General features: G+C 42.6%; 2 protein-coding genes across 4 annotated transcripts in view; both read left to right on the forward strand.

Moving 5' to 3' along the window:
- Ero1L (endoplasmic reticulum oxidoreductin-1-like protein) overlaps positions 1–5,452 on the forward strand; it is a 41,854-nt gene extending 36,402 nt beyond the window's left edge. For both annotated transcript variants that reach the window (XM_037418249.2, XM_037418248.2), the window contains exons 12-13: positions 1,696–1,817; positions 4,940–5,452. In XM_037418249.2, coding sequence (XP_037274146.2) covers positions 1,696–1,817; positions 4,940–4,991 — 174 coding nt within the window. In that variant the 3' untranslated portion in view covers positions 4,992–5,452. The remainder of the gene's footprint in view (positions 1–1,695; positions 1,818–4,939) is intronic.
- Positions 5,453–6,657: 1,205 nt separating this feature from the next.
- LOC119166870 (intermembrane lipid transfer protein VPS13B-like) overlaps positions 6,658–26,353 on the forward strand; it is a 70,848-nt gene continuing 51,152 nt past the window's right edge. The window contains exons 1-14 of one of the 2 annotated variants that reach the window (XM_075867480.1): positions 6,658–6,894; positions 7,080–7,190; positions 9,113–9,381; positions 10,716–11,010; positions 13,516–13,828; positions 15,314–15,507; positions 17,125–17,352; positions 17,916–18,147; positions 18,733–18,927; positions 19,614–19,783; positions 20,198–20,398; positions 22,998–23,310; positions 24,778–24,894; positions 25,924–26,079. In XM_075867480.1, the coding sequence (XP_075723595.1) occupies positions 7,104–7,190; positions 9,113–9,381; positions 10,716–11,010; positions 13,516–13,828; positions 15,314–15,507; positions 17,125–17,352; positions 17,916–18,147; positions 18,733–18,927; positions 19,614–19,783; positions 20,198–20,398; positions 22,998–23,310; positions 24,778–24,894; positions 25,924–26,079 (2,770 nt within the window). In that variant the 5' untranslated portion in view covers positions 6,658–6,894; positions 7,080–7,103. The remainder of the gene's footprint in view (positions 6,895–7,079; positions 7,191–9,112; positions 9,382–10,715; positions 11,011–13,515; positions 13,829–15,313; positions 15,508–17,124; positions 17,353–17,915; positions 18,148–18,732; positions 18,928–19,613; positions 19,784–20,197; positions 20,399–22,997; positions 23,311–24,777; positions 24,895–25,923; positions 26,080–26,353) is intronic. The other variant, XM_075867481.1, reaches the window with a different exon arrangement.

A 26,353-nucleotide genomic window follows, 5' to 3' on the forward strand; every position in this document is an offset into this window, starting at 1 on the left:
GGTGTAGCATAACTAGGCGATGGTAAAGGGAAGTTAGGGTGAGGAGATGAGACAGGCTGAGGAGGAGACATGGGGCTGAGGAGGAGAGAGAAAAGGTGAGAGGGTACAGCAAGGCATTGCATAGAAAGAGAAATAGAAAGAAATGAAAAAAAATAATGAAGATCAAAGAAATAGAGAGCAAGAGAAGAATATAGAAACAGGAAGCAGGAACTAGATGGATGGATTAAAAACAAAGAAAGATAGAAAAGGAAGCAGAGGGAGGTAGGGAGAGAAAAGAAAAACGAAGAAGGCTGCTCTGAATCCGCACTTTCTTTTGACATAGCACCACTAGTGTGAAGCTGACGTAATTTTTTTTCACAGGAGATATTTTTTCAACACTTTAATTAGCATTAATTATCATTAGACACAACTCAAGACTACCATACCCAGAATTCACTGAGTGTTGTCAGCCATAAGTCTAGAAAAAATAAATAAAACTACATGTCAGCAATAGTGCTTACTGCGACATGTACACTCATACCTCATAACAAAATTGCATCTTACAAAAAAAAAGTTTGTTATATCCAGAAATTTGTTATAAAGGAACATTTCTAACACACTATCTATTGCAAGACTGTTTTTTATGTACTTTGTTATAACCGATAATTTGTTATATCTGTGTTCATTATATAGACATATGAGTGTACAGTGAGAAAGGATAACAGCAGACTTACTTGAGCTTAGAATTTAGCTTTGAGAACTATGCTCACCTTTCTCATTGCAGTTGTAGTCTTTCTTGCTTCTCTGAGCGCTAGGGCACACTCCATAGAAACTTGAGTTATTTGCTTGCTTAACTCTTCACTATCTAATCGTGATGATGTATTAAGTGCTAAAGTGTTAGGCTTTATTCCTGGTCATGGCAACTGCATTTTAATGGGAGACACATGCATCCTTTTTTAACTTGTGAGGTCTCGAAAGAGCACCGCTCTCGAAACACACGGAGACAGTCTCGCGCTCTTGCTAACTCACACGGGTACGTTCATTAACCTGCTTTAGGTCACACGACGGGTCCACAAGCCAAATCGAACACATCGCTAGTGACACGCCAAATAACCTTATAATCAAATGTCAATACAATAATATAAACATCATAGCAAACACAAGGTACTGTGAATGCAACGTCGCCAGCTTATCACAAGGTATTCACCAATAACAACCCACACTGCCATTCCTCATGGACCCACCGCAGGAGACGTCCGTCTACGCCCGCTGCCAAAGCCTAAAGAGACACCCTATTGTTTCCGTTGCGCTCATTTAACCTCCGCGCTGCTAGTGTCACTGCACTAACTCTAACCCGTGCCGTGCAAGCGCAGCACCACTATTAAACGGCAGTTAAACCTGTTAAGCCTGCTGTTAAACCTGACTGCGACAAATCCATGAGGTGCAAATGACTTTACAGGAGGTGCAAATCCATGAGGTGCAAATGACTTTACAGCACCCCCACCAACTGCAAGTAAAAAAAAAGAAGAAAAAAAAACAAAAGGAAACAAAAAAGGTTGATTGTTTAAATTGATTTGCAGGTATCTCATAACCAACTGTACAGGTTTTCGGGCTGTTAATTCCCTCAGTTTTGACTTTTTGTATTCTGCACGATTATTGCGACACAACACGTTATCCTTAAATGTTGTTTATTGACTGACATTTCTTTTTCTTCAGGTTCAGGGTCTCGGGACAGCCATGAAGATACTTTTCACCGACAAGTCGCGCCTTCCTCCCGAGAACCCAAGGTTCCACTTGACACGGTCGGAGATTGTATCACTCTTCAATGCCTTTGGCAGGTACGTTATTTGTCGTCTCTGATGATCTGTCGGCCTTTCTTTTGCAATGTTTTCATATAATCAACTTCACATGAAGGTCTTGCTCATCAAAAGTTGGCTTTTTAAAGCATGCTGAAATTAATGTTTCATGTAGGTACAAGCCAGAACTGAATAAAAAAGCAGATCGGAAGTCGAAGGTCCAATTTCTTTGTTAGGCCAAGCCACTCGTGGACATTAGGAAAAAAAGTTGAGCTAGAGGTACCGTAATTACTCGAATCTAACGCGCACCTTTTTTCCGGTTAAGCGAGTTCATAAATCGCATGCGCGTTAGAATCGAGTACGATAAAAGAATGAAAGTGGTCATTCTATTGCCATCGGCATTTCCAAAATGGCCGCCCCCTACGTGCGTCGGCATGGCGCGTCGGCCATTTCTGCCTATGTGTTTCCCATGTGTGGCAGTTCGTACGTGTGCTCAGGAGTTCGTTATCTTGTAGTCCATTAGCATCGACAGCATGGAATGGCCGATTCCAAAAACTCGAGTGCACCACGATGCCGCTTTTAAAAGGGAAGTCATCGCATGTGCAGAAACGGACGGAAATCGAGCCGCATCGCGGTCGTTTGGAGTTCTTGAAACGTGCGTGCTGGACTGGCAGAAACAGAAGCAGAAGATTGTCTACAGCAAAGCTTCACGCAAAGGCTTCAGTGGACGACAGCTGGGTCGGTTTCCGCAAATTAAAAAGCTGCTCGGCGAGTATGTGCTTGAGCAGCGAGCGGTACAGCGGCCCGTGACGACAGAACTGCTCCAAGTGCGGGCTATGCAATTAGCCTTAGAAAAAGGTCTAATGCGGAGCCAGCTGAAAGTGAGCAGGTGCTGGCTAACTAACTTTATGAAGAGGAAAGGCTTTTCCTTCCGAAGGGGAACGGGCATATGCGAAAAGTTTTGCGGAGGAGTGCGATGAAAAGCTTCACAGTGTCAGAGGTTCGTCCTAAACTTGCGGATAAAAACGGCTACCTGCTTGGGCAAATCGGGAATGCCGATCAGACGCCTCTTTACTTCGACATGCCTGGCACCACAACCGTCGAGGAGAAGGGGGCGAAGCAAGTTCGCGTGCTGACATCGGGCCATGGTAAAACAAGAGTGACGGCAATGCTCCATTGCACGTCAGATGGGCACAAGCTTCGCCCGTACCTCATATTTAAATGGAAGACGCTCCCGAAAGGAGTTGTTTTTTCTAGTGGTGTGATCGTGCGGGCCAGCGAGAAAAATGGGTGCGTGTTGCACTCTATGTCTTACGTTTTTTTTTTTTTTTTCGTCGTGGAAATCGGGTGTGCGTTACAATCGAGGGCTCGGTAGAATCGAGGAAATGCGGTAACACACAGAACTAATTGGCATTTTTTACCCATTATAAACGTAGTACTTACCAGCTGTGAACAGCCTCATCACCCCTATGATAAGTGTTAAACGAACGTAATCCAAGTAACAATTTGAGGTCGTCATGAACTTACAGTAATTGAAATTCAAGTGTGTTAATTTAACATTCTGTATAATGCACTTGAGTGGAAATCAACACAAAGTGCAGTTATGACAAGTCCACACCTTGTATAGAACATTAAAGGAACACTATAATCGAATAACAATTTACGTCAAGAGTGAAATGTATGACAATGTATGACAATGTTTAAAATGACAATATTATTAACAGCAGTGTCCTACTTACCGAGAAAATGCATGACAACACATGCTCTAAGCGTAGGACATTTGCAAAATGATCCCGATGACGTGAGAGGTACAAGCTACGAATAATCACTAGTATTTGAACTAGCTGCACTAAATAAAGAACCTTTCGTGCATCAAGAGACGTAATAAAATGCTTCTCGTTCGATCCTGTTTGATTCATGGATAGAAGAACCGCCGAATGTTACTATGGAAAATGGCGCGAGTGGTTCAAAAGTTCAATTTTTGTCTGGTTAAACTAGACAGGTCATGCCATCTAGTGTGGCTCAATTGAACCAAGCACATCTGCCATCTCGGAGGCTAAGGCAGGAAATAGTTAATGGCCGTTGTTGCTGTTGTGACTCCCGCTCTTTTCGTTCTGCGCCTATTAGTGTCGACAACCGTGCAGTAAAGCTGGGCAAGGTTGTGCATGGCAGCAGTGACACGAGGCGTTGCGCTTCAGGCGGGTAATTTGCAGTGCCCTAACCCAATGCGGCCCATTAAAACGTGATTGTATTTCAAAATAAGCCTTTCATTGGCACAAAAGTAACATTAAGAGGTTTCTGGACCACTATTTCAACAGTGAACGTCTACTTAATAGTTGCTTTTTGTGTTCTTTTATAAGTGGACAGAAGACCGTACCATTTTTAAAGGGGGCACTGCATGCTTTTCAAGCTTTCTATAGTACGAAGAAAATATTTCGGGCATGTTTTCTAGCGATCAACAAATGCAAATAGTTTTACAGCAATGTAAATAAAGTAATTGTTTAATTTTGAGTTGATGATTTCGGTCAACTCGCAGGATTGCAAGATTTGGTTAAAATATTGAAAATGTGTAAATGACAAAGTGTAATCAACTCACACTGTACGGTGTCTGTTTGTTATCTTTGGAGAGGCTTTCATCTCAAAATGAAGATAATGTTAACTAAAGATTATTAAAAAATTAGGAACTGTAATAAATGTAGTGACTTTTTTTAAGATAAAGAAAGATATACTGAGGACTTTCTTTTGCTATATAACTGTCACTTGGTGATTATGGAGTCATTCACCACACAGACAAGCCAGGTGCAAATCTGGCTGTACAGAGGTGACCATTGAAAGATAAAAATGAAACATTAGTTTGTGACAAAATTTCATAACAGAGCACTGGTTGGGGATGTTGAATTAATTGAAGCAGCATGGTTTTTGTATTCCAACTGAATAAGTTTTTCTTTCATAGCAGTGTGTGCATTTCCTGGCAGTATATTACTACACATTCATACAATTAGATATGATGAGTGAATGGGGATGGAATTAACAGGAGTTGACAGCATAAATATGTTTGTGAATTCACATGTTATATTATGCAAGTAAGATAAGTGCAAAAAAGCAGTGATAAAGTGAGCCATGAACATTTTTGTAAACACACCTCTTTTTGTTTTCCTTTCTAGGTTATCAAATAGTATCTACCATCTACGGCAGTTCGGCAAAATGCTGTCCTGAGTGTCCTTCAATCAACGCCACCCCAAAGAAAGGAAGTGTGTGCTTGTGTGACCTTACGTGACATTTTCGTAACGTTGTGGACTGAAGGAAAAGTTGAGCCGAGCTGGACTCCTGAATCAAGTGTGCTTGCAAACTGTGGTGGCAGCCAACGGCTGCAGTGATATTGTGTCTAATCGTCGTCACTTGTGCTCACTGTTTCTTTTGTTAGATATTATATAGAGATGAAGCCGTGTATTTAGTGCATGATGGGTGGACGACTTTGTACACAGTGTAATTTACTTTTACTTCGCAGTGTCCACATTATCGACGTCAGATACTTATGTTGCTATGTTGTGCAATATTAAATATACCGTCGTTTTCACATCACATGCACTTACTATCACACTGTCTACTTACTATCACACTGTCACAATTTCTACATAATAAAAGATTCTCATTCTACCATCATGACTGTTCAACAAGTGTTTGTTGTCACTTATTTACCCCCAAGAAATAAAATTTTAGGCCCATTGCGTGTTTTGCTGGATGCCAAGATTTGACATGTAATGGAACATTTATTGGAAATATGTGTTGTGGGAGATGTTTTGGATCCTTTGGGTAGTTTCTTGAAAAACTTGAGAACTGAAACATTAGAGCGGCTGTCGCGTGCAATCATAATTCCACTTTCCTGTTACTGTACCTGCGGCATGTGGTGCTGTTCTGATGCTGTACCGTCTGATTCGTCATGAAGGGCTGGCAGACACCAGGCTAGCTTTCAAAGTTGAGAAAATTTCATCTTCAAATCAAATCGAATCAAACTTTACTTCAACATTTATACAATGTTGAGGACCATGAACAAAAAGCCAGCAAGGCTTGATGAGGTTCATGACCCCAATTTTCCAGGCAGAAACAAACTACAAATGAGAACAGTAGTTAAACACTGAGACATAAATTATAAGCTGGGGGCACAACTTATAATATGCATTATACAAACCCATAAATTGTACTTGCCCTTATACATACTGAAAAGCTCAAAAGTAAGCAAAGTAAAATTTCATTCAAGTGACAATACACAAGAATACATTGAAAAAAGTGGAAACAGATTTTTTTATACAAAAATATGTACTGCATTATGGGCCCTACCACATAAGTATGTGCAGAGACAGACATATGTTCACTCTTTCACACGATTGCACATGTTCACTCTTTAACACAAATATTTTGTAGCTTATGCTGTAGTTTTTAATTTATGCTTATTTTGCTGAATATGGTCTTGTGTGATTCGAGCATGCTCAAGTAGGCTGTCGCTCTGTATCCAAGCATCTCCTGTTGAGCTTTTATTCTCAATGTGCGGACTGTCCGGCAGAAGCTTTCCAAGCTGGCTGAGGCTGCTACAGACTGCCCCATCAGGACTGCAACAGCTCATTCAATTGCATTCGTGAGTGATTGTATTCTCCAGCATATGAAATGAAGTGTGGACATCTCAGGGTAGCTAACTGGAGACCGTTGCTGCCACAATACTCCCCATTTTCCTTCTATTTCATTTTCCTAGCCGCAAGAACACGCAATGTCAGTCGTGTCGTACAAAGCTGGCAAGGCGCAGAGATCTTCAGTTGAGTTACAGCATAGGGTTTCATCCAATGATCGAAATACGGCGGGATTTTAGCATAATCGCGGCAACCCTGAAGTAACATGGCGGCGCCCACGGTAAACTTTTAGAGGGGAGCCGCAGCGTCGGTCAGCTGCGCTGGTGCGCGCAGGTACCTTCCCCCGCCCTTTCAGCGACTGTGACAGCTGCCTTGTTCACGAGCAGAATCGCACCAGAGTCGCACGATCGCATGCGTCCTTGCGGGAATAGCCATCGCCAGCCGCTGGGCCGTGTAAACATGGAGGATCAAGCGAGACGCTAGGAGCAGGTAAACTGGTAGGTGTTCTGTGGTACTACTACGTGTTAAATTAACCACAGTCGCGCTGCCTTGTTTGGGTCCGTCGCAAGCTGGCGGTCGTATCTGATGGTCGGAGCGCGGCGTCTAAACATGAACCGCGGAAGTATGATAGCGGTGCCCTGAGCGGTCGGTGTCTTATGAGCGATATGTCGTTCCCTTCCAGAGCCAAGTGGTCTCCTGAGGAGTCATGTTCAAAATAGAATCGTACGTGACTCCGTTGATCCTCAGTTACGTGAGCAAGTACGTCAAAAATATTCGTCCAGAAGACTCGCAGGTAACAACCCCGCTTTCCTGTACTTTCTATGTCCATGCAAATGGCAAGAAAATGAATTAGGATTATGTCGGGTTCAATCGGGATAATCACTGAGCGAGTGATTAAATTAACGTTATTCGCGAAGAGTTTCGGTTACCTGTGTTTAATCGTACTCCATTGCTATACAGTTTGTGGTGTGTTTTTTGTGTGCTTATGCATTTCGCCAAAGAAACAATGACCAGGCTAGCTTTACGTAATGTTAAAAACTGGTTCGCCTTACGTAATAATGCATGCGTGCCCCTCAATGTCTGTGTAGCTCTAACTCCGCGATTATCATTCGTTCCTCCTCCTTTGCATGGTGGTTGTCGCACGGAACAGTGTTGCGGTTGAGCCCGATGGCAATCGAGTTTAGTGATCGGGATTAGCATAAATTTGCGCAAGGACAGGGGTGGGGTGTCGCCAATCACGATTGAGAAAATCGATCCCAACCGGTGCTCGATCGCGGTAGAAAGAGTTGAAATTTCTTTCATAAAGAGGCCATCTTGCCTATTTGCCCTGCAGTTTGTTTCGTTATCAGCCACGCACCTTCACAAATATATAGCAACAGGTGATTCTAAGGTCAGTGTGTGTAGAAATGCCAGCCGCATAGTAATAACAGTGTTTCTTGTATTATTTGATCACAGATTGTTAACTGTACACCCATCGCAGTGTTGTGGCAGCAGCGGTAGCGGTTGTGCCAGCATTCATTCTGTGCTCACATAGAAAGGGCAGCGCAAAAACTCGGGAAAAAAGAAGGACAGTAGAGACACAGCGCTCTGTCTCTACTGTCTTTCTTTTTTCCCGAGTTTTTGCGCTGCCCTTTCTATGTGAGCACTATGAACCAACTAGCCCCAAACCAAAGTACTTCTCGATTCATTCTGTCTTGCCAATCAGAATACAAGCAGTTGTCATATCAGAACACCAACCTTTCAGATATAATTATGTGACAGTTCTCTCTTCAGAGGTAGCACATGGTTGCTGCTGGCATATTTGCGAAAAGTGCATTAGATAGCTGCCTGAATAATAGAAACAATTAGGCTAGGAATGGTAAAGATAACATTAATTGTTGCCATTAACTGCACTGTGAAGTAAGTTGAAATGAATTGAAGTGGATGGAAAATCATCATTCCTTCGATGTGATTTGAATGCACAACAGGTTGGAAGATTGTGGGATCAGATCTTTTCTTAACTATTGGTTCAGTTCATTTGGTAGTGTCTAACATAAGCAAGCCTGTCGAAAAAAAAAAAAAAACTTCTTTATTAAATAGCTGTGTTTGCCATTCTTCCAAACTTAAAACTTGAATTTTTTCAAACAGCTGTCGACTTTCTTATCTATATGTAGCTGTTAACCTAATTGGCCTTTAGAATTGTAGAGGTCACAAGCTTCTGTCAAAAATTGCATAGGCGGCAAACTTCAGTTTGTCCGGCTGTGGCTCTTTGAGTCCTAGTGCATGTTCTGTGACCAAACATCAGGTCTATGTACTGCACTATTTAAAGGTATTCAATTATTGGTGTCATATGTGACATGATATTGCATTTTCTATTTGTGCAATTATATTCAAGATGCCAAAAATACAGTTTAGATTTAATAACCATTTTCGTCTAAAAGGGTCTGCGTGAAACCATGGAATAAATGAAATGAGCTATGTGAGATGAAGAAAGCCTCAATTAAGAAAAATTTGGCAGCTACCAATTAAAATTGATGCCAGCTTCCCCTTTCAGAAATTTCTAAGGTCTTGTTAGATCAATTCATCTGGTTACTTTGGCTGTATAAGAAATGGAATGGGACGTTACAGCTTGCGATTACATATATAGACTGTTGACATGCTTTGTCAAAAAGCTTGGAGTGATAGTCCGAGAGGCCTCTGTGTCTGCCATTATTCTTTGATTCACTTGCTCCATAGCTATCACTGTGGGGCGGCGATGCTGTCTTTAGCAACTTGGACCTACGGCTTGAAGCACTCGAGCAAGAGCTGCGACTTCCGTTCCGCCTTGTCAATGGCCACATTCACGAGCTGCGCATTCATGTGCCGTGGACCAAGCTTACCTCCGAGCCAGTTGTCATCACTGTCAACACCATCGAGTGTGTGCTACGGCTTGGTGAATCTTCAGCCAGCTCCTCTTCATCCTCTGTGTCATCAACACCTTCAGTGACTCGGTTTAGGCGAGTAAGGTAAGTTCTAACTTCCAAAGCTACTCTTCAAGTGGCAAAGGGACTCCGTAACTTAAAATAAATTGGAGAGGGGTGAAGCATGTAGGGAAAGCTGTTTCTGCTCCACTAACGTTGTCGGAATGCAGCTTATTCAGAGTTCCCTACTTGCCCGGTATCAGTTCCCTAATGCATGTAGGGAAGGCTGTTTGAGCTCTGCTAATGTCGATGGCTATTTGTGAGGCTAATTGTTGCCTTCTTCCAAGTTCCCTCTTCTTCTTTCCTACATGCCCAGTTTAAGTTCCCTAATTCATTTTTAGTGGACCAATGGCGTGTAATGGAATTCAGTATATTTCGTGGTGCATGCCCATTTGTGATGGACTGTGACTACTTTAGACACTGACAAGCCCAGACCCTAGGGTACATTGCACCTAAAAGCCGGAAATGTGAGCTATAGCAGTTCTAGATCAGGTGATTTTAGATCAACTCCTCTAGATCCGTGACTAAAGAAATTGTTAGGTGTTCAAAATGGACAGAAGCAAAGGTTTAGTGAGCTGCCCATCTGTTTTGATCTCTGAAAAAAGAGATGATTCTTTTGTCACGGTAATGGCGCCGTTAATGCTTTCATGCAGTATATGGTGTTTTCGACACCCTTACTGTACATTGTATATATGCTGTGGCCATGCACAATAAAGCTTCATTTGTTAGTAGCGCTGCATCCTTGTGTCTTCTTTTGTGTCCTCTTCTTTTTCTTTGTGCGTGCTAAACCTAATGATATACTTTCAAGAAGCTTGCTGTGTAATTTCTTTTATGCTTGTTCCCTCACACAACCTGCGGCTATATCATCCCTATTTTTTGGTTACCAATAATGTACCAATTTTATTTCTCCAAAGATTCTCTTTGTGTGCATGTCTCCTGAAGGTCCTTAAAATTTTACGATACCTGTGATATCAAATTATAACGAACGGTGGACTGGCCTTCGCAGTATGACATTTTACATGGCAGCGAACAGTGTAAAGGAAAATGATAAATATAACCTTAACGGACAAGAAGAGAGCAAGGTGGGTGAGGGAACGAACAGCTGTTCTTAGTCGAAATCAAGAAATGTGTTTGGGCAAGGTATGTAGTTTGAAGGCAAGATAACCACATATCGTTAAGATTTACAAACTGGATTTCAAGATGAGGCACTAGTGCGAGGGAGAGATATTAAAGTTAGGTGGGTAGATACGATTAAGTTGTTTACAGGAATGAAATGGACGTATTAAGGACAAGACCGAGTTGATTGGCAGGACATGGGGAGAGGCCTTTGCCTTGCAGTGGGTGTGGTTATACTGATTATGGTGATGATCTTCTTGTAGTTCTGCTCGTGCCACCAGCCCTGACGGCAGCAGCTCTTCACAAACCCTCGCACAGCCTCCTGGTGGTTATTTGGGTGGCCTGCTGCAGCGTGTCCTACACAACATAACAATTGTCCTCAACAATGTCATCCTCAAGTATGCGGAGGAGGACCTCGTTCTTTCGCTCAATGTCAAAGCCGTCGAAGTGGCCTCCGCCGATGCGTCGTGGCAACCGGCGTTTGCACAGCTGGCCACGGAAAACCCCGTGCTGCGAAAGCTCGTCTCCATGGAAGACGTCACTGTTTGTCTGGACAAGGTGTGCCGAATTTTCTCAGAACTACTTGCATTCCTTCCAAATAGTCTGAACTTAAATTCAGAAAAATTGTCAGTAATAATTCAGAAAAAAAAAGAGCAATTGGAAAGTCTTCTTTAGGCTACATAACGAGTGAGAACAATATATTTTTTGTTTGATAAATGAAGGAATTCATTCTTATAGCTAGGGACTAGAGCCACTACCACGTGGAATTGTGAAAAATTTCACAGTCATACTATTTTTTTCTTTCTGCATACCAATATTCTAAAATTGCATACCAACATTGAAGGTATCCCCGTAATACAGAAAAACAAAAAAGGCTGCAGGGAAAAAAAATTTAGATTAAATGAAGACCAAAAGTATTCTTATTTAACATGGAAAGTATCACTACAAAATACAAAAAAGTGTTTGGGAGGTAAAGCTGACACCGAGACCACTCATTTACCCAACCATACCCTATTACCATATTTATTTAAATTTATGCCAATAGCTTTTTTCAAATTTCTTTGCATCCAACTCCAGGGTCGGGTTAGATTCAAGGATTTTGAAAAATGCTCAATTTTTAATTGAGATAAGTGGTGCATAACTAGCGTCACTTATACGGTATTATAGTCGTTAGTAGCCAAGCAAACAAATGGCTTAAATAGACATGTGAAGCCACCATTTTGACTTTGGGGCGATTGTTGAAGCGAGTCATTTGTCATTTTGAGTTGTGCTTCGAGTGGTCTGTGTGTGGTGGTGTCATTATTGGCGGTGTCAGAGGCGGTGTCATTATTGGCTGCGAGATCAAGCAGAGTCGGCGCCTGGTGGCAGCTTGCTGAAGTGTGCAAGTGTGGATTGCTCCATTTGTCGTCTGCTAGCCACGTCGTGTTTATATATGAAAAATTCGTAAACAGGGGTGTTTGTGCTAGAGTGCAGCTTCTACAGGGGTCAGTTGGTATGAATCAACAGCTTGTTTGTGCTGCCAGGAGCTGGATGAAGTGACGACAGAAAAAGACACACAGGGTGTCTTTTGCTTGTCGGCTCCAGTACACAAACCCTATTTATGAATATTCCACAGTAATTATCCTAAATGTCAAAATATTCTTGGTGCATGAAAGAAAAGTCCACTTGTTGAAATGGGGGCTCTAGCTTACACTCTGTTTGCAAATTTTATTGCCATTACGGTCACCTAAGTCTAAGCTAGCTGCATTCTGTACATTCCTCACAATCATATTGTGTTTTATATGTGTAAAACACTACAGTTATTTCAGTTTTAAATCAGTTGGTATATAAAAAGCAGATCAGAGCAAGGAAGAAAACGTACTGCTGAATTTGAGCCAAGTAAGAAAAGTAGTAAAAGCACAATTATTTCAGATTAGAAAGAAAGTTTAAAAATGTTGATTTACTTCAAACTCATTTATTTATCGTGTACTGCAAGTTAACTGCAAGGGAAGTAGGCACAAGCGTGCAAAAACATAACAAAATATAACCCGTAGAGAGCAATAATGAAAGTGATTTTTTTGCCTAGCACTCTCCTCCTGCAATCCTGCAGTGGATAGTGCATTATATTTATTTATTTATTTATTTATTTATTTATTTATTGAAAAATACCTTACAGGCCCCAAGGCATTGAGTGAGGGGGGTTACAGCGAATGCGGAAATAAACTTGTAAGGAACAACTATACCAGGAAATAGAGAAGACACCTAGTAATTGAAAGTACTCATGTGCTTCAGTGTTATATGATGTTGTTGTTTGTAATGGCTACATTAAGTAATCGTATCAGTAGTTAAAATAATTTCACAAGTCAATATTTTGCTGGTCACCGAGCAATGTCAGGCAGAACATAGCATACATTGAATTCACTACCATGTATACAGCTGTCACACATTGTTATGTCTATGTATACATTATCTTAGTTAATTTTTTTCTTTTTTTGTGTCCTATGTTATTGTTATACTCTCTACATACATTAATTAGTTTTCAAGCTGTTGCGGTATCAGTAAAATATTTTTGTATGTATAATTATGCCTTTGATATTTGTGATACATGATGTGCACTTGTCACATGCTATCTTACATATTTTTGTTCTTTCTTTTTGTCCTTATCTATCATAAATGCTATGCTCTGTGCATACATAATATGTTATAGTATTTAAGGTGTTATAATGACGGTAAAGTATTTTAGTTTGTTTACTTTTTTTATGCGGCACACTCTTTTTCATAATTACATATCAATGAATCCCAACTAGTCATGGGTTGAGATTCAGATGTATTTCTACACTTACATTAGAATTCCTTTATGAGAGCCACTGATGTAAAAGACCATCGGGTATTAGGCACAACTGTGCCTACACCGAAACAAACATTGATCAGAAAATGACACTGTGATGCCCTGCTTATAACCTCATATAAGGGACAAAAACTGCTTATCGATACATTGTTTTATGTCAATAAATGCAATTTAATTCGTTGATCCTGGAGCAGCTTATCCAGATTGAAAGCCAAGCTTTTTGTTTTCTAATGCAGCGTGATGCCAGTGGCAAGATTGAGGCTTACCAGGAACCCCTGCTGTATCGGTGCTTCGTGCTGGGTCGGCTGCACATGCGTTACGACGGGAGTGGACGTCCGAGCGCACTTCGGTTCCACGTCTCGTGCGAGCGGCTCGATTTGTCGCTGACCGATCAGCAGCTTCCACTGTTTGTGCGCCTCCTGGAGCTATGCCTGGCGTTGTACTATGGCCGCCTCGCTTGCAGTCCTGTCGAGGAATCTCGCGACGTGCCGTCGCCCGACCAGCCGCAGTCAGCGACGTCATGGGTGTCCTCTGGCGCCACTCCCGCCGGTGAGTTTGGTGTTAGTTCTGGTGCCCTTATAGTTTGTGCTACAGCACCCAAAGCCTAGAGGTCACTTTTGATCACAATTAGGGTGGATCCAGATAAGGTTCATTGATGGTGACCAACAGTGATCGCTGCTACTCGGTCTACACTCATCGAGATTAAGATTGGTGCATACGTCAGTCAAATCACGATATGGAGACCAGACTATGACAGGCACATTGCTGTTGTCTTTCACAAGCAGCACTTGATTTGGATTGAGCCTAATCCATGGTGGTCCTGATAGTGATCAAAAGTGCCTGCGTGACATTCATATCACTGTCTACAATTGCTTTATTAACAGGTGTCTCACTGCACGTTGGGCACTGGTTCATAACGCACTGTGCAGCAGCCCTTGTTTCTCCTGTTCAATGTCACTCGACTGCATTGTGGCTGCCCATTGCAGTGCGACACAGTCAAAGTACTGGCACAACGCACAGCATCTCTGTAGCTGCTGGCATGGTGTTGTGTCCAAGGTGCATAGCATCATGAAGCTTATGCTCAATGTGATTACTCTTGATGACTTTTGATGACTTTCGAAGTCTAAAATGCAGGTTTGGGTGCTGTCAAAAGCCAGCTGCTGCTTTATTTTCCACTTTTGTTTTGTCTTTTTTTATATGTTAATAACAAATATACTGCATTTAACGTGGTTTCATACGATTGTAATTAACATTGTATTGTATTCAATGTTTCCTTTGTTTCTTCTTGCCCAAAGTCTTTCTGTGGGTGTTTTGTCTGCTTACAACTTATCTCGGTGCATGCGTAGTGCTAGAACCACTAGAGTTATACTTTTATATGCGAAGCAGTTTACGATGAAGTTTGATCCTGTGGTGTACGGCGTGACCACCACCCTTACTGCGCATGCGTGAAATCTGGCCCAAGCACTGTCAGAACGCGCTCATGTGTTAGCACATTCCAGTCTGTGTAAGGGTGCTGGGTAAGAAGACGCTGTGGCCTCTCCCCCTTACACTCTCTCAGCCATCATGTGATGGCATCGGGGAATGCGATTCTGCAAATGCGCGATAAACTAACGCTGTGTATCTTAGTCAGAACGCGCTGGTATGCACAAGTGCGTTTGGACTTGCGTGAGCGGCTGTGTAAGAGGCTGTGGCCTCTCTCACTTACATTCTCTCAGCAATCACATAATGACATCAAGGAACGAGACCCGGCAGACGCGAAATGAGCGCATGTGCTCCCGCATAGTGGGGCGTGCTTCAACAAGAGTTCGGGATGAGTAACAGCAACAGAAACTACAGTGAATCCATGGTGTGCTCCACTTGCAAAGACGCGATAGCATCGGGCAAGGTGCCCGTGATGAACGGAAGTTGACCCACACGCTGCTTCGCATGCTACTCATGGTTCCTTTTAGTGGAAGATGGTGTAACTTTTTTTTCAAGCTTCTTTGTATCTTACCCTCCAGGTATAGCTCTTTTTATTTTCCCTCTGTCCAACAGAAGGTGACCCTGGCAGTGATCAAGGCTGGGGAGCTTGGGCTTGGTCCATGGTGCCGCAGATTCTGCCCACGTGGGAAGAAGAGGCCGCAGGGATGGACGATGGTGTTGGTGACCCAACAACATTGATGGACACTGGCTGGCCCACCTTGTACCACGTGGGCTGCTACGTGGCAAAAGCAACCTGTGTCTTCAAGGTAGGTCCTGTCAAACGTAAAATCCTGAATTCGCCTCTCAAGACGAAAAATAGAGTTCTTTAAAAATAAAAAATAAATTATCAATTTTGATGAAACTTGTTGAGATTGTGTATATTTGTGTGCTGATCTCAAATATGCAATTATATTTCAAGTGCACAATGTAGCTTATAGGGTATCAAACATTTCATGTGTATTTAAGGAGCAAGACATTCTCCTGAGCAGAGAAAGTTGCTTAGTAAATTAGCATATCAAACTAATTTGGAAGTATAACTGTGTGCATTAGATTATAGTGGATGTTGTAGACACATTTTATCAAAAGCTATAACTTAGACATTCACAAGTGAGTTGATTTCAAGCTAGAATTTCAATCATGAATGTCTGACATGCCATAACTTTTGTTCAAATAAGCATAAATCATCTATTCTCATTTTTTTGCATGCAGCTTTCATTCCAAATAATTGTAATATGCTGATTTACTTTGCCGTTTTCTTAGTTTACAAAGAAATCGAGCTTCCAAAAAGCACATGAAATGTAGGATATTTTGAAAACTACTCATTCAAATAGAAAAATAATTGCATATTTGAGATAAATACACAGATAAACATAATATTAGCAAGCTTCATCAAAATTAATCAGTAATTTGAAAAATATATATATTTTAAGGGGAGTGTCTTCCCTTGAATGATAAGGTGCTTAATGTGGGGCCTGCTGTGGCAGCTCAGTAGCTGTTTAACAGAGTTTAACATATTTTATCAGAGATTAACAGAAATTGGTTGTGTTCATGTGACAGGGGCATAAGCTGTCATGCCCTCTGTTAGTTTTCTTACAGCCCACTCCTCATGAGGCGTTTAGCATCTCTATCAATTTCAGTGTGAGTCTTGGCTGTGAAATTGAACTTGCTGAGTGTATTCATTTGAGACCAACCCTCATGCAATATTCATACTCCCTGCATTCAAGGTTAAATTTTTCTAGAGAAAAAAAAAAAAGCTTATCCAAAGTTTTGGTTCTAAGTAATACAATTAATTATCAGTTGATACTGGCACAAAATGTTTTAAAGCTTCTGTAATACTATATAACACCATTGTTCCTGCTCAGAATGAACACCTTTCGGAGTGTGTCCACAGTAGAAGAGGCCGCAGTGTTGATGACTGTGAAATTGGGAGTGAGAGCGTAAAACAATTGATATGGAAATAAATCAATGCCTCTGAATCTTGAACAAATGTGTGTGCATTTTCTGCACAAGCCACAGAAATATAACAAAAAGTAAACAAAAAATGGCCTTGCAATTAATATAAGGTTAGAAGCATACCTTTATAATGAATTTCAGATATAACCAACTTATTTTCATGTAAGATGCAACTTTGTTATTATGAGGTTTGAGTGCATTTGTCGCAATACTTAATTACCCATTGCCATCACCATCATTTCCAAAGTGCACTGATTTTCCATGTGTAGTAGCGTTCCACCAAAGTGACATCCTGCAGGCGTAAGTGCAGTTGCTCAAAGTGACATAAATTTTGCCAGTGTAGTGGACGTGGCCCCCTCGAGAACTGAGAAATGTGATCTCAGATGATGGACAAAGGCCCACTGTGTCTTTTATTTATTTCATTTTTGCAGACAACGAAAGAAGATGGTTTCGCAGGTCGCATCTCTTCATCACGGCGACAAAACATGACCGGTCGACCACTGCTGCAGTTGGAGTTGCATGGCGCCACATGCGAAATGGCGCTGCAGGGGCTCACCTGGGTGCACCTCCAAGTGGGTGTCACCGGGGCAGCAATCTCCGGGTCCGAACGCTGCGCCTGTGGATTTGACGAGGCGATGCGACGCAACGGCAGGTCAAAGGTGCATCTTTGTCAATATCAGTCTTGGGCAATATGTGGTCTGCAGAAGATATACGTGTGTGAGTGTTGTTCAGAAATTTAGTCGATTCAGGTAAGCTAACAAACCAATGTTGTGCACGCTTTGCGGAATGGGGCATCATGCCAAAAGCCCCTTTTATTTTTTGATGTGTCCTTATAGGCTTTTAAGCGTCATGTGAATGAGATGATGTTAGAGTGCATCTGACTAGGCTGGTTAGTACACTGTTGAGATTGGAACAAACAGCGCTAGACATGGGACAGTGATAGAAGGACAGATAAGGCACTGGTGTCTGTCGTTCTGTTGATGACGAGTAGCTCAGGATCTGTAGTGAAGTCAGCACCAAGCACATTTATATGAGGCATTTAGCATTTGTCTTCAAAAAATTGTGTGGTATAAGAGGATGTAAGCATGCCACATGTGTAATAACTCCAGCAAGGTTGATTAGCTGCTATGAATGACAAATATACTTCTCATCGGTCGCAATACTTGCACATTAACTGGGGTAGCAATTGTCATCTTTCCCATTAGCTCTGCAATTCTTTCAGGGAGCGGCCATGTACCTGAGGGCGGGAGTCACCACAGGTGGCCACACCTACAACCACCTCACAGGCTCGCTCTTTGACCCTCTCGCACCCGAGAACTCTGGCCAAGTTCGGGAGCCCGAGCCTGGTCTGGATGTGCACGTAGAACGGCTCACCGAGCTGGCCATGGCCGAGCGTTTCCCTGCGCTGTGCATGGACTACCTGTATGAGCTGCAAATTCCTGAGGACTGGGACGGTAAGGCCTCTCACAGTCCTTTTGTTTCACATTACCACAAGAATTAGGTTTTAACTGCTGTATTAGTGTCACACACTGGGGCCAGAATCCTTCTTTCATCAGTGTCTTTCTGTTATTATCCACTGTTGTATGCAGCACCTTGCCTTCACATCACATAGTTCACATGTGAGTGTAATGTGACCATACCTCCAGAGAGGAAGGGCTTAACCTGTTGAATCAATTACTTTTTTGTAGATAAAAATGTTATTGTACTACTGTTTGCTCACATTGTGCAGGCAGTAGTTGTCCTAGTTTCTCTTTAATAAATGGTGAAAATGCTGTTCGCTACCTTGTGTGTGCTTAAATTGATGTCTGTATTTGGTCAAGAATGCAATTAAAATTAATCTGGTTAGTAAACACGAGTATGAAGAAATGACACGGCCTAACCAAGTCGAGGTAGAAACTCGGAGAGGCGTTTCAGCGACCGTGTCAATATCTTAAGTGCAGTAAAGCGGGCAAGAGTTCCTTATCGTTTGTCAAGCCAAGACATGATCTTGTGAACGGGCATAGTTGTCTTAATATTGTCTATTCTCTCCATTTCTTCAGATTCAAATGAAGCTGAGGAGCCCTGTACAGTGGCATTTCTGGAGAGCTCTAATTGGGTAGAGCGGTCCCTCTGTCGCTCTGTGATTGGTCCTCTCGTCATTGACATCACGAGTGGAACAGTACATCGCCTTGAATGGATGTTGGACTGTATCACGAATGGCCCTCCGAGGCCAACCTATGGACAAGAGGAGATCGGTATGCCTGTGTTTTTGTGCAACAATGTGTTGGTCATTTCTTAATTCGATGAAACAGAGCGGGTAGTTCTTACTGTGCTTCTCTTAAGAATGTTTGTAGAACCAAGAGGGTTGGTAGTATTGGTATCTGCTTACAATGCGGGCAGGTGAAGCCTCCCTTTTCTTTTTTACTTTTTGCAGATGTGGCTAGTCAGAAATTCTAATTGAGAGCTAAAAAGATGCTTCGTCGGGGGAATTTGTTAAGAACACGGAATAATATTAGGTCTTTTGAACAAAAATCTCGTTTTGTGTCAGCAGCTGTTGTCTTCTGCTGCACAGGAGGTGGTTGTGGAATTGGTTCACAGCAGTGGTGCTCAGTATGAACTGAGCTAGATTATAATGCGAAATTCTGCCTAGTTTTAAGTACCTAATAAAAAACTTACAGAAGACACTTTCTAATCATCCACCATCTTGCTGACCAGCTGTTTTTGGCACCAATTGTTTTTTGCCATTCTTTTGTGGGAAGCTAAAGAGTTTCATGGTTGAAGCAACATCAACATTCGCCAGAAATATATGAAGGTGATTGGATTGTTGAGACATATTTTAGTGAACTGAAATACTGAACCATCGAAGTTAGAATTAGTATCATGTGTCAAATTCAGAACTCTCACGAGATGGGTAGCTGACTTGTACAGCCTGGTTTTTCAGCGCCCTTACTGTTCCCATTGGCCATGCCAAACGAAGAGCAGCTGGAAAGGCTATGCCAGTTTGTTCCAAGCCGCACATATCGTTTGGCTGTACTGAAGCCCCGGATTAGACTCTGCCCTGCCACACACTCAACGGGAGACAGCCCACGGCAGAAGTCCGTGCTTCGTCGGGTAAGGGGTTTTCCCATTGTACTTTTAACCGAGCTACTCATAGCATCCGTAACCCTGGCTATCTGTGTATTGTTTTGCGTGGTGCTGTGGAAGTACTGCCAGTTTTCAAACACTGCCCTCACAATCAACTCTCTCTGCTGTGTGCTTGCCTGTGACTAATATAAGATCCTTTTGTTGTGCAAGCTGAAGGACTTGCAGTGTGCAAATCTGCTGGGCAGATGGCATATGTGTAATGTCACTTTCAAATAGATATTTTTGAGCATTTTTTGGATTGATTAATGTTTCCCAACTGCAGATCTTACGCCAGTGTACTGTTTTCTTTAGGGGTGTGCACTAGGATTTACCGTGTCAGCTCTTGCGACGTTTCAATGTTACATTCTCTTGTTCTTCTTTGATTTTTTTTTTCATGAGCAGAAGTACTCGCGAGACGATCCTGGCCCGCCAACTGCGCTGATCAGCTCCTGCCTGCCCCTGCTGGAACTACAGCTCGAGTGCCTCGACATTTCACTGTCAAAGCCCATGTACCCTCGGAAGATGACTGCCCTGCTGGCAGTGGACGAAGGTGCACTTCCAGACACTGTTCGGCAGCAGTGCTTCGCTCACACCCAGGCAAAGGTAACCCGGATTTCACAAGAAGTGATGCAAGAAAACGTGAATCCAGCTTTTTTATTCCCCAGAGGGTGGAGTTGTCTGGCTTGACACCTGCCAACTCTCCCGATTTGCTCGACTCGCGAAACTTTGAGCCGTCCTCTCACTTACATGGGCACTGTCATAAATCCCCAGATAAACAGCATTAGTTCCAACGCGAGAAGAAAGCAATAATAAAGACATCGGTTCTAAAATTTGCTAATTGCTTGCAGGGTGTTTAGCCACTGCAGTACGCTGATGTCATGTGGAAAAGCGCATTAAGATTGGCCGGGGTTTATAACCGACGCAGCTCACAGTAGACATTGTCCCTTGTTTGTGCACGCTAGCACACATGCCGGATAATCTCAAGTGCAGATATTATTACATATGTTTGCGAACTTACTAGCGATCAGTTGGTCCTTAATTAATATCCCGAACTTTGAGGTCTCAGCGTTGGCGGGTTTTTCGTAAAAAACCAAAATGACAATGTTTTAAGCTGTATAGTTTATTTTATACTTATTTTCTGTGCCCCAGAGTAAAGTGCCATGGCTATCCTTTGTCAATCATTGTTATATGTTAACTATAGATATTTGTATAGAGAATGCTTATTCTTGTGTATGTACATTGTTTATTTTTCCATTCCCTGTTATAGCACAAATGAGGCTGACAGAACAATAAAATAAAATGAATGTCACCTGGAGATGATGATGATTATGGCGTCACAAATGCTTCTAATCAGTAGTAGTTAGTTGTAGCAGTAGTAATAGTGGTAGTGTTGTTGTAGTAGTACATTAGCAGTAGTGGTAGTTGCAGCACAAGCACATAAGCCAGTGTTACTCTCGAAAATAACAGTGACTGAACCCTATCAGGTGAATTGGTACAGGTTGTTCTGAGGATCGCTCATGAGAGTTTTCCAGTGCGTCATAGCTTAGTAACTGAACTGCCCTAATCACATGATTAAGCTGGTTCTCATTTTTGCTGGCAAACGGCATGAGTGACTACCAGGGGTCATCATTACAGTCCAGAGGAACACAAGACGCATTTTCGATGTGAAGCGTTCTATTGAAACTAAACTGGGATTTGATAAACCGCAAAAGAAAAAAAAATTGGCCCAAATCTACATTACATTGTAAATGTCGTCGAAAGACGATAGTATTGCGCCTAGAGAGAGTGAACAAAACGTTTATTTGATGTTCTGCGCAAGAAAATCGGTGAATGGTATTCTGCAGGCGCTGTGTGTGGCGTAGGCGAACGAGCGCATCTAGGCACGTTAGACACAAGTGCCATCTGGCAGTTATCTTCGAAAACAAAGGCGTGCAGCCCGCGGAGAAAGATGCGCGCCAGTCTGGGAGGTAATAAGGTGTAGAACGCAAAGCGACAGGCAGGTGCCACCACCAGGCCGTCGTAGCAAAGGGTTGGAAACGCCTTTTTGAGCATCGCGTTGCACTGTCAGCGCAGTGCGATTAAACGCTACATTCCTTAGAGTTACTTGTGTGTGCCTCTTCTAGTATAAAGGCAGACATAGATGGATGGATGGAAAAACTTTATTTCGTCAGAAAGCAACTGAGGATGATTCCGTGTTAGATGGCCATCAACCCATGGTTGGCGGCGACCTGTGTGGCCCACTCCACGACCCTTAACTGGACGACTGGGTCCGAGCTGGTCAACACGGCCTCCCAGTGCTCAAGAGAGGGATCACGCATAATATCCACCGGCGGCGGCACTATGCTACATTCCCAAAGTATGTGATCATATGTTGCCACAGCCTGACACCATTTGCATTGCGGCTTAATCTCCTCCGGGTACATTTTGTTCAACACGTAAGGGTTGGGAAAAGATCGCGTCTGCAGTTTTCTCCAGACGCATTCCTGCGCCTTAGTCAACCGCTTGTGCGGGGGCGGATAAAACCTCCGCTCTAGTTTATAATGATTCGTTATGTCATGAAAGGACACCTCACCTGAATGCTCGAGGTTTCGTCAGCCGGGTAGGTGAGCCGCCAGTTCCGGGGAGGTCCGCGAGAGATGGGCAGACATAGAAAACATCGAAGCATTGTTGTGGCGCCTCAGATATGTGCTGTAATTGCTTTTTAATTGACAATCGCACAACTATGAACGCTAAACCTTGAGCAATATTGGTGGGCGCTGCGGATGGGGTTGGCCGTTTGGTGCCGTTTGAGGTATCGTTAGGGCGGACAAACAGACAAATGTACAGATAGACAGACAATCCAAAATTTTTTTCATTGAAGGTCTTTAAAAAATATGAGCCACAACTATGAAAACATCTGTAGTGCTGTAATGCTGAGTATGAAAACTGTCATATGTAACTGTAATCATTATAAAATATACAGTGGGTCAATAATTAATAAAGAAAAATGCAGCTTGTGTGAAGCCTATTGTGTTTACCTTGCAAACCAGCACCGACTAATTTTGTCCATGTGCTCTTGTGATAGTGTAATAAGATGATGCATGAGTACTATACCTTTAACATTGAGAGCTACATTAATTACTACATTATTTACTTTGCACACTACGATAGTTCTTGATAGAAGCTCCTGAAAAAAAAAAAGTCATTTTATTTTCTTCTTCAGCTTTGGGGCCTGACAGTGGATCTAGCAGCCGCGTCAAACAAAGCATCGGCTCGTCCACCGGCTCGGGCAGTGCTTTTGGATCCAGCCTGGGCTACGATGACCATGCACTCTGTCGTATGTCCCGTAGTCCTGGCTCACGGACCGAGCAGCCTGGCACGCTCATGGAGCACGGTGGAAGTGGGCCCGTTGCATGTTTTGGCAAGTAAGCAGCGAGCCATGGCTGCCTTGGGGGTGCTGCTGTCCTGGCATTCGGGACCTGCGGTCACCACTACGCTGGGAGCCTCTTCACTCCTTGGCAACCTTGTTCATGAAGGTGAGCTGAAACATACAGTTGAGACAGAGTCGAGGAGCAAGGGAGCATGGTTGGGGGTGTGGGGGGGGGGGGGGGGCGAACATAAATCGTGTCTTTTTGTATTGTTGAACAACGTCTGGAAAGGAAAGTTTATTTGATGTATTTGATCTTTTGTTCATTCTTTATGTTATATCAAGCACGAGGCACACTGTCATTAGTGAGTTCTGCACGGTTAGGACCTGGTCGCAAGGCTACTTTTCTTTTTATCTTTCTTGGCTGATGACATCCAACTGCTGAGCTGAAAGTCGCAAGATTAAATCCCGACCATGGTGGCCACACTTAAATCGACGTGGAATACTAGAAACTTAAATTTCTGGAGCCCTGCGCTATGTCATCTTTCATAACTGTATCGTGGTCTCAGGGTGTAAAATTCCAATAATCATCGCTGATCACATCCGTTTGTTGTCCGATCAACTGAAAAAAAAATTATAATGCAAATATACATATTTTGTGTGCAGTTCTTTTGGTGGAATTAGGTACTCTGTGACATGAAAAAGCTGTGAACAGAAGTAATTTAATCAAATAGGGGCACCTTATTTTGTACTCTGTTGATTATTTTTTTATCAGTGTGTCATGATAATTTTGAAGAGCGTGACTGAATTTGGATAGAAGAACGTGCACAAACACACGGTATATGTGTGTGTGCTCTGTCCACTTTCAATCGCGCTGTTCAAAAGTATTAGTGTCAACCAACTACTCCGCCAACACACGTTAACCACTTCTCAGTATGTACGCAGTAGACTGGAATCGTAAATGCTTCCGAGGCATCACATTCTGCCAAAGCTTCACGTTCTGTTTGGTCCTATTGGACATTAAAAAAAAAAAAGAAATGAAGGCCTTAAGTACTTTACAAAAAGGGTGCATTGCAATGGTGACACTGTAAATGTGCACACTTCTCAAGAAGTGCGCACATTTACAGTGTCCCTATTGCATTGCATCCTTCTCATTTGTAGACTGCTAGTGCCATGGTGAATGATAGTTGTATTTAATTATGCATTGTTCCTAGTAACTGTGTCAGGTCGATTTCATGAGTGCTACAAGAAATCCTGAGTAATACAACAAGAGAGAATTAGTTATCTAGCAGCATGTTTATACTGCAAGCCTTTGACATCAAAGTGATGTGCATCGAAGTGTGTGCATGTTTATGACACATTACTGTGTCGAAAATTTTTTAAAAATTGGTGCTCTGAGAGTTTAGGAAAGCAAGCAAAAGCACTTGTGCTCTTGTTTTTACTAACAGCTGTAAGAAATCGTGTGCGACTATGGCGGCCCTTGAAACTTGCAAACACCCATTTTTTGTGTGTGTAACTGACAAATCCCTAGAATTAAGCAACTGACTGTAGCATCTGCATGTGTATCTGCTTCCTTCTTATTCACTCGATGTCGTGTTGCGTGGCTGAGACGTCGTGTGTTTCTGTCTCCTTGCAGGAAGTTCAACGCTCGAGTTAGACATTGGCGGCCTCTCCTGGAGCTTTTCAGAAGACACCCAAGCGTGCACACATTCAGCCAGCATGGTGTCACTCTCCCTTGTTCTGAATGACAAAGGTAGATGTCGCAAAGGCATTGTATTCTTTCACTTTGTGCTTTGCATTCTGTGAGTTAGTGATAGTGGACATGGCAGTAGGTGGCCATGTAGCCCAGAGCAAGAGTAAGAGCACATCTCCAACACTAAGCTGTCATTGGCTGTGGAGGAAACCGTACTGACTTTAAGCGAGACATTCTCATTTGGGTACATTCTGACATTTCTCTCCATCATGCTCGAGGTGCTGTCGAACATGAAAATTGTAGGTGTGGTAGCATTGTGTTTCCGCTTCACTCGCTCGTTGCGCTGTAAGAAGCATTGCATGGAAGAGTCCTGGTACATTGCATGCATTATAAAAAAAGCATTGAAGTCGCACAAGGGGATTTGAGAAAATTGTGTGCAGCGATTGGCATAGCTCTTGTATGAGAGGCATAGATTAAAATTCAACTTACTGGGAACCTACTGGGCGTAGACTTTACTTGGCAGGGTCAAATGAGCATCATCTAGACTTCAGAGCACTGCCCCAAAGCCTTTTCTATGCCTAAGGCTTAAATAGTGATGGTAAGAGATTCACTAAGAGTTGGCTTGTGAAGTCTGGCTGCATGAGCTAACACTCCTTTCTTGTATCTTTCTTTGCTCTGTGGAATTGGCTCTGCTGTTAATGTTTATCAATGGTGATGGTTTGAAAAGGTGTAAATCTTTTTCATGGAGGAGGCAGAATAGAAAGTGTTTAATTGGCAATCTTAGGTGCTTTCTGCTGGGGAAATTACAATTTGTATCCGTTGTTGTAATTCGTGGTGGTGACTCATGGCGACCGACCGACCGTTTCAACCCTTTGATTAGTCGACAAAAGCTATTTATATTAGGCTTTCTTGTTTAAGTAATCTTTGCAATAACAAGGCAGTGTCAAGGTGTTCAGCTCAGCGGATCATGCATTCAGAGGCATACAGTTTTTGTTATTGATAGGATGAGCAGTATTGAATGACTTAGCCTTTTATTTATCAAATGGCTTTCTTTTCTTTAAATTATTGCTTTATTGTGCCTCGTTTCAGACAAGAGCATCGGTATAGTTCGTGCACCAGAAAACACGACACAGGTGCCTCAGTTCACGAGGCACGAAGGGGACGTGGAGCGAGAGCCGAGTCGGGTCGAAGAGTCCTGGATTCGTGCTACGGCCAGAGTGCCACTGAACTGGAGTTTAAATGCGGGTAGGGCGTGCTGATACCGTTAAATTTATTTTTGTCTAGTTACAGTGGCTTAGTATAGCTATGGCACTGTGTTGCTCAAAGGACGAAGGTTTGACTCCCTATCACTACACTTGCAGTCTGGTGAGAATTCAATGCAAGATTTATGTACCACACCTTGGGCACATTTCAAAAAATTGCAAGGGTGCAAAATTGATCTGGAAGGCTCTCACATAGTACCTATGTCGCTTTGGTATGTTAAATCTAGTCACTCACTTGATCATTCGATCAACCAACA

This window comes from Rhipicephalus microplus, chromosome 6 (assembly GCF_043290135.1).
Source record: "Rhipicephalus microplus isolate Deutch F79 chromosome 6, USDA_Rmic, whole genome shotgun sequence".
Lineage (NCBI taxonomy): Eukaryota > Metazoa > Arthropoda > Arachnida > Ixodida > Ixodidae > Rhipicephalus > Rhipicephalus microplus.